The sequence below is a fragment of the Bactrocera dorsalis genome, chromosome 4, assembly GCF_023373825.1.
Source record: "Bactrocera dorsalis isolate Fly_Bdor chromosome 4, ASM2337382v1, whole genome shotgun sequence".
NCBI classification, from domain to species: Eukaryota; Metazoa; Arthropoda; class Insecta; order Diptera; family Tephritidae; genus Bactrocera; species Bactrocera dorsalis.
Genome location: NC_064306.1, coordinates 61,415,779 through 61,424,633, shown reverse-complemented (window position 1 = coordinate 61,424,633; position 8,855 = coordinate 61,415,779). Strand labels below are relative to the sequence as shown.

Genomic DNA, 8,855 nt, shown 5'->3' with positions numbered 1-8,855 from the left:
AGCATATAACTCTATTTGTATCTCTATTAGTTTTATGTATAACAAATAACCGTTAATTTAACTGTTATACTCTCTGTTGCTTCACATTGTGAAAATATAAAAATCGATAATAAGATTTGATGGAAGAGTCTGACGGTTATTTTTTAACGAAACGCCATTATTCTACAAAATAATAACTATAATCGGTATATCGCCTGAACTTACAAACTGATAACGCTATATATTCTATAAAGAAGGTACTAAATTAAAAAAATACAACTGTATGTAAATAGATATGATGACTTATAAACTTTAATGCATTTCAACTTATGCTATTTTACCGAAATACATTGCAAATGTCAACCAATTACCGAAATTTTTTGTTATCACCAACAATTAATCCTCCGGTTCATTACCGCAAACGATTTCAAGCGTTTGTGAATGACTCATACTGGCGCTTGTCGGTGACGAGCTAAAACGTTTTTTCAACGTTTTGTTTATGTATAAAAGTGGACGGCAGCCAAGCAATCAGCAGCAGTTCAGCAACGAAGCCGACGACGAAAGCAGTAAACAAAATAAAAGTGAGGAGTTAGCGCAGAAAATACATACAACTGTAATAAAGGCGAGGAAAAACTAAATAAGCAGTACACTATTTTCACAAAAGTATCACTCAGCCAGGAGAACATGGAAGCCAAAATGACTGATCAGGAAGCAGATCAAAAATTATTGCTAAAAGCGGTAAGGAAAGCATACAAAGCACAGAAAATGCTAAACGAAGCCATCAAGCGATTGGAGGCTTCGAGCGAAAAGCAGAAGAAGAAGCACAAAGAGCCGAAGAATAGTGGTAATAGTAGCTCTAGTTCTAGCTCTAGCTCCAGTTCGAGTTCCAGTTCTAGCTCAAGTTCAAGTTCTAGTGACAGTGATGGCGAAACTTTTATCGATTTGAAGAATGAAGTGGACAAACCTTCAAAACGTCACCATGGACGTAAACATCATCATGGACGACGTAATCGTCATGGACGTGATCGTTCGCGCTCTCGTTCGCATTCTCGTGGTCACTCACGCGGTCATTCCCGTGGATGTTCTTGCGGACACTCACGTGGTCATTCCAAGACACGTGATCAAGAGTTGCGTAAACTATTGCAAATTTTTCGTGGTATCACCCTCTAAACAGCTCCCTCTATTCTGCATGGTCGTCACCAGCAACACCACCGCCACTTGCGATCACATACTAGACCCGAAGTAGCTGGTCACGAAGGCCACAACAAATGCGAAGATAACAATAGGCGTAAGGATAAGAAGCACAAGCGGCCGAAATATATTGATACTAGTAGCTCTAGTTCAAGCTCTGGTACAAGCTCAAGTTCCAGTTCTAGCTCAAGTTCCAGTTCTAGAGACACTCATAATGAAACTTTTATGGATTTGAAGAATGAAATGGGCAAACTTTCAAAACGTCGCCATGGCCGTAAGCACCATCACGAAGGACGCGATGGGGGAGTGTTCTCGCGAGCACTCACGTGAACCTTCAAGGGGACACTCACATGGTGGAGCGAACAAAGACTCTCACTATAATGCACACGAACGTCACAACAAAAGCGAACAGAAGAAACGGTGTAAGAATAATAAGCGCCACAGCGCTAAGGATCAGTCAAAACATGAGGCTGAGGGATTTCTTGCTTCGGCTATTGTACGATGATGCCAGTTTATTACGATGAAGCGCGCAGGCAGAGACGTAGGGCACACAGTAAGCCTCATCATTGAAGGGAGCAATGTTACATAAGTTGTTCCGTTTCAATTTCCATACATTATTACCTTTATATTTAACAACACATATTTAAAACGAACAATAACACCAAGAAAGTATTAACCAAAAAATAAATTTTATTACTATTTATGCTTATATACTCGTATATGATACACCAAATATTAAAAAATAGAAATAAATAAAACTAAATAATAAAAAAAATGTTGTCTTATTCGATAAAATAACTAGCTATTCTTAATTATAGTATCTGATGGAGCTGAAATTTTTAAGTCAGTAAATGAATTTTGGGTATAAGGTCATCATGTCTGATTTGTGAAAAGAATGTCTTTTAAAGAGTATTCGTATGGAGGAAAATCATATGACCTATGGACAATTTACTAGCTATATCAAATAGGATATTTTCCCTATAATAACGTACCCCCGTGTCAAATATACCTAAAATCGGGACAATACTTCTCTAGCCCCCGTACGCTTAATACAAAGGTTTCCGACGGTCTGGTTGTCGTTGTACCATATTTATCGGACAAACTGTGAAGCTTTTTCAATTAAATAAATAGAATATATTTTCCTCGTATAATAGATCGGAATGCAAAAAATGAATGAAGTTAAATATATTAAATAAGATACCAAAAATGTTTGTAATCCTTCCACTTATTCGTCGAATAATAATTGTTGATTTCTTTCGCAACAGTTTTTAATACAAAGTTTTGCATTTATTTGAAGCTATAACCTTCCTTGTTTTAAACTATATTTGTTTTCAACTTCTTAATTGGGCGTGTTTTAGAAATATGCATTTTAGCTTCTTAAACCATTATTTATTATTTACTTTCACTTTATTATGAGATATGTTTGAATAAATTTGTTATTAAAATGACAGCGTAGATAATTGATGCCTTTAACCGTAATCCGATATCAGCGGTTCCGACAAATAAGCAGTTTCTTGGAGAGAAAAAGACGTGTGCTAAATTTCACATCAATATCTCTAAACTGAAGAACTACTTCGCATATATAGAGCCGGAAGGACAGACGGAAAATGTACCCTGAGATTCATTAAGGTATCTCACACAATATCATCAATCATATGGAGTAAAGTCACCTGGATGATGCCCAATTTTAGTCACAAAAATACACTCTTATCAGTAAATACGCTCTCACATTATCATTGAGATAGCTCCCATATATTTGTGGTACAAAGTTATCTGGAAGTTCGAAAATCGTTGTGTTAGATATATGGGAGCTAAGGGAAGTGTTGACACAATACAATCCATTTTTGACATATGTGTTTTCACTTAAAAGTGGACGATGCCACGCTGAACGTCCAATTTTAACTCCGGCTCCATTAAAGGCTTATTTTACCATCTCGCGATCTGGCGTATTTAGTTATTGATTTTATCGCGCTTTAAGTAGTTTTTAAGAGTAAAGCAGGGTTATCATCCAATTTCATTCATTTTCACACTATCGCTAGTAGTTTTGAAAATATTTGTGCTAGGCGAATTTGGTTTCTATGACTTAAGTGATTTATATCTCCATTGTACATTAAAGAACGGGGCAAATCCTAATTTCTTAAATTTTTTTGGCCGCAGGTGCTCCTTGCTACTCGATGCCTTGTGCCAAATTAAAGTTTTATATATTAATTTAGTGCTCAGTTATGGCACTTTACGTGCTTTCGGTCAATGGCGATTTGTGGACGTGGCTGTGTTCCGATTACGCCCATCTACGAACACGAATTTTCTTGTTGCCAAGGAATGCGCATACCAAGCTTCATCCAAATATCTGAAGTTACAACTTGTACGGACGGAAGGGTGGACTGTCAGACAGTCACACGGATTTCAACTCCTCTCGTCATCCTGATCATTTATATATACATAACACTATGTCTATCTCGCTTAATTGAATGGATATCTACTCGTGCAGCCCTTAGTTCTAATTGAACACAATTACTCAGTACGAACTAAAAAAAAATAAAAAAAAAATTTCTAAATTAAGGAATAATTAATAATGAATTAAATTAGACGAAAAACTAAACACAATTGTATGAATTAATTGAAATAAATTTAATTTTTTTTATGTAATTAGGTTGAAAGACATTTTTTCCCTACAGGGATTACTGCAGCCCAATAAGTATTGCAGCTTCATGCCTCTATATACATATGTACTATATATCTGGCACTCTTTCATATTTCGCAATTAACGAAAAAAATTCACGAAGCCAAAAGGTGGTAAGTGAAGCTTGACGCTTTATATGCTACATACTCATGTATAGCATAGCAGCTTATGCAGACACTCAGGATATACACATGGTATGTATACAGTAAAAGTTTGTAAAACTTTTTAAACATATGGAAAATAAATTCATCAATCCGAATTTCATTTACAGTGGATTGTGTATAAAAAATTATACACGCAAGTGCTTTCGAATATTTTCAAGTATCCTTTTCTTTTTCGTTTTTTTTTGGGGAGAACAATATGGCTACATAGATATTTGAGGTGCGAACTATTCCAAGACTCTACAGACTGTTTTGTATTCAGATAAAGTAACTCTTTTGTGGGATGGCTCTCCACTTTTTTCAGACTTTTCTGAGACTAAAAATGGAGTCAATGTTACTATTATTGGGGAAGCATAAAAATACATAAATATTGTAACCTAATTAAGAGATGATTCGACTTTGAAGTTTAGAACTAACACTAGGCATATGGTTCCCTTAGCATAGTGCAATATAGTTATACAATATATAATCTACCAATATTATTGGGACGAAAATTATATCAGGAAGTAGCTGTTTAATTTGTTATTAAGGTAATATGGTTCTCCTCCATTGAAATTCACTTTAGTAGACATTCTTTTCATAAATCAGACATGATGACCTTATACCCAAAATTTTATTAAAACAGTAAAGGTATATAATTAAAAAAAAAAAAATCCATAACCCCAAATGACATCTTTTAGTAAGAAATTTCGTTGCAGACTATAAACTGTTTGGAAATTCTAGAAATAGCAAAATTTAAGATATACATATTTATATAAACTGAATAAACGTATAATTGAAAATTATAAATGTATGTTATGTATAGCACAACAATTAACCTATATTTTTGACGTCTTTTGAATAAAATTTTCAAATTTCGAACTTAAAGTATGGGTATCTTTTAAAAATAAGAATTAATAATTAAGTTATACGGCAATACGTTAATTTATTTGATATAAGTGCGAAATACCAAATTTAAAAGTATTGTCCTGAAGGGAATCTCAGTCCTATTTCCTTTCACATTTCTTCCTCTTTTACCCACTGCAATACAATTGTGAATCTCTAGAAGGATAACTCTTTCATAAATAACGTTAAACATGTCAAATATTATAACGAAAAAGATGTAATAGATCGTCCATAAAACAGTATTTAAAGTCTAAACACCCACATTCTTCATTTGTTTGCTTTTTACACCCAAAGTTTCAAAACAACTAAATTCGTAAAGAAATTTTAATATTTTTGTATTGTCATCTGAGTAAGAGTTTCGACTCACACATACACCTTTTTGTGTATGTAGTGGTGAGTCCGCACGATCGATAAGTTTTCAGACCCACGATTCATTTTACTGACTTATAAAGTTCAGCTCCATCAGATGCTTTACTTAAGATTAGCTAAATATTTTATGGGAATGAGAAAACATTTTTTTAATATTTAATTTTATTTATTTATTTTTTTTTAGCTTTTGGTGTACCTTGTACTAGTATGCAGATAACATAAGCATAAATATTTATAAAATTTATTTTTTCGTTAATACTTTCTTTGGCATTATTTGTTCGTTTTTTTTTTTTAATTTTTTTTAAATATGTGTATTTAAATATAATGATAATAATGTTAACAATATAAAAGCTAAAACTGAAAAACTTCTGTAGCACTGCTCCTTTTAATGACGAGGCTCACTGTGTGCCCTACGTCTCTGCCTTTGGAATCCTTCCGCCTCATGTTTTGACTGATCCTTAGCGCTGTGACGCTTCTTATTCTTACACCTTTTCTCATGTTCGCGTTTATTGCGACATTCGTGTAAATTAGACCGAGATCCTCTGTTTGCTTTACCAGCTACTTCGGGTCTAGTATGTGATCGCAAGCGCCGGTGGTGTTCATGATGACGACCATGTTTAATAGCTCCTCCTACTGTTTGTAGGCTGACGCCGCGAAGAAATTGCGCCAGTTGACACAACTCTTGATCACGTGTCTTGGAACGATCACGTGAGTGTCCCCTTGAAAGTCCACGTGAGTGTTCGCGAGAACATCCACGGGAATGACGGCGAGAGTTTCCACGAGATCGTCCACGAGAATCCGAGCGAGAGCGCGAACGATCACGTCCACGTCGATTACGTCCTTCATGATGGTGCTTACGGCCATGGTGACGTTTTGAAGGTTTGCCCACTTTATTCTTCAAATCGATAAAAGTTTCACCATCAGTGTCACTAGAACTGGAACTTGAGCTAGAACTCGAACTGGAGCTGGAGCTTGAACTTGTACCAGAACTTGAACTAGAGCTACTAGTATCAATATATTTCGGTTCCTTGCGCTTCTTATCCTTACGCCTTTTGTTATCTTCGCATTTTTTGTGACCTTCGTGTGAATTAGATCGAGATCCCCTGTTTGCTCTACCAGCTACTTCGGGTCTAGTATGTGATCGCAAGTGCCAGTGGTGTTTCTGGTGAGGACCATGTGTTGCTTGCAGGCTGGCGCCACGAAAACATTTCGACAGTTGACGCAACTCTTCATCACGTGTCTTGGAATGACCGCGTGAGTGACCACGAGATCTTCCGCGAGAATGCGAACGAGAGCGCGAACGATCACGTCCATGACGATTACGTCGTCCATGATGGTGTTTACGTCCATGGTGACGTTTGGATGGTTTGCTTACTTCTTTCGTTAAATCGATAAATATTTCGCCATCAGTGTCACTAGAACTTGAGCTGGAACTAGAACTCGAGCTGGAACTAGAGCTAGTACCAGAACTTGAACTAGAGCTACTATTACCACTATTCTTCGGCTCCTTGTGCTTCTTCTTCTGTTTTTCGTTTGAAGCCTCCAACCGTTTAATGGCTTCGTTTAGCAATTTCTGTGCTTTGTATGCTTTCTTTACCGCTTTTAGCAATAATTTTAGATCTGCCTCCGGATCAGTCATTTTGGCTTCCATGTTCTCCTGGCTGAGTGATATTTTTGGAAAATAGTATTCTGATTATTTAGTCTTTCCTCTTTTTTATTACCGTTGTACGTATTTTCTGCACTAACTCCTCACTTTTATTTTGTTTACTGCTTTCGTCGTCGGCTTCGTTGCTGAACTGCTGCTGATTGCTTGGCTGCCGCCCATTTTTATACATAAACAAAACGTTAGGAAAACGTTCTAGCTCGTCTGGTCAACGTTGACCAATGCAGAGAGCACCGGCAAGCGCCAATATGACTCATTCACAAACGTTTAAAATCGTTAGCGGTAATGAACCGGAGGATTAATTGTTGGTGATAACAAAGTTTTTCGGTGATTGGCAATGATTTTCGGTAAAATAGCATAAGTTGAAATGCATGAAAGTTTATAAGTACATCCCAGATATATATATATATATATGTACATATATATGTAGTTGTACTTTTTTTAATTTAGTACTTTATAGAACATATAGCGTTATCGGTTTATAAGTTCACTTTTTTTAAAGGAATGCAACTTTTTATGGGAGTTTACTTTTGAAAATAGTTTCCATGAGTGTGATATGCCGATTATAGAGCTTATTTTGTGCTATAATTGCGTTTTGTTAAAAAATAACCTACATACTCTTCCATCAAACCTAATTATCAATTTTTGTATTCTCCCCACATGTTGTAACAGAGAGTATAACAGTTAAATTAACGGTTATTTGTTATACATAAAACTAATAGAGATACATGTAGTGTTTTATAGTATAGAAATAAATGATCAGGATGACGAGACGAGTTGTATTCTGAGTGACTATCTATCCGTCCGGGCAAGCAATACCTTGAGTAAAAATCGAGATATCGTGTTGAAATTTAATACACAATATTATTGGCACCAAAAGGAGGTTACTATTACAGATGGGTATATTTGGAAGAATACCACGCCCACAAAATGCTATATCTCGCCAACCCTTAAAGTTCAATCGACCAAATTCACTCAGGACACATATTTTTGGAAAAACCTAAAACATAACGGTTATGTTGAAAACTACTAAAAGTGCGATAGCTCACAAAAGAAAGAGCATTAAATTTTACAAACACTTAACAATAAGCCGCCATAATTATGTAACGGTATGAAAGAGGGTGAAATCGTATTCTTCTCATATATAACGGGTGATTTTTTTGAGGTTAGGATTTTCATGCATTAGTATTTGACAGATCACGTGGGATTTCAGACATGGTGTCAAAGAGAAAGATGCTCTGTATGCTTTGACATTTCATCATGAATAGACTTACTAACGAGCAACGCTTGCAAATCATTGAATTTTATTACCAAAATCAGTGTTCGGTTCGAAATGTGTTTCGCGCTTTACGTTCGACAAATTTTGTTCAGCGATGAGGCTCATTTCTGGTTGAATGGCTACGTAAATAAGCAAAATTGCCGCATTTGGGGTGAAGAGCAACCAGAAGCCGTTCAAGAACTGCCCATGCATCCCGAAAAATGCACTGTTTGGTGTGGTTTGTACGCTGGTGGAATCATTGGACCGTATTTTTTCAAAGATGCTGTTGGACGCAACGTTACGGTGAATGGCGATCGCTATCGTTCGATGCTAACAAACTTTTTGTTGCCAAAAATGGAAGAACTGAACTTGGTTGACATGTGGTTTCAACAAGATGGCGCTACATGCCACACAGCTCGCGATTCTATGGCATTTTGAGGGAAAACTTCGGACAACAATTCATCTCAAGAAATGGACCCGTAAGTTGGCCACCAAGATCATGCGATTTAACGCCTTTAGACAATTTTTTGTGGGGCTACGTCAAGTCTAAAGTCTACAGAAATAAGCCAGCAACTATTCCAGCTTTGGAAGACAACATTTCCGAAGAAATTCGGGCTATTCCGGCCGAAATGCTCGAAAAAGTTGCCCAAAATTGGACTTTCCGAATGG

General features: G+C 36.2%; 1 protein-coding gene and 1 pseudogene across 1 annotated transcript; one reads left to right on the top strand and one right to left on the bottom strand.

Moving 5' to 3' along the window:
• Positions 1-520: 520 nt before the first annotated feature.
• LOC125778412 (corepressor interacting with RBPJ 1-like) lies at positions 521-1,500 on the top strand (annotated as a pseudogene).
• Positions 1,501-5,582: 4,082 nt separating this feature from the next.
• On the bottom strand, positions 5,583-7,064 carry LOC105229757 (serine/arginine repetitive matrix protein 2). Its single transcript, XM_011210192.4, has one exon. The coding sequence runs from the start codon at positions 6,914-6,916 to the stop codon at positions 5,651-5,653; it is 1,266 nt and encodes a 421-aa protein (XP_011208494.2). The 5' UTR covers positions 6,917-7,064; the 3' UTR covers positions 5,583-5,650.
• Positions 7,065-8,855: the final 1,791 nt, after the last annotated feature.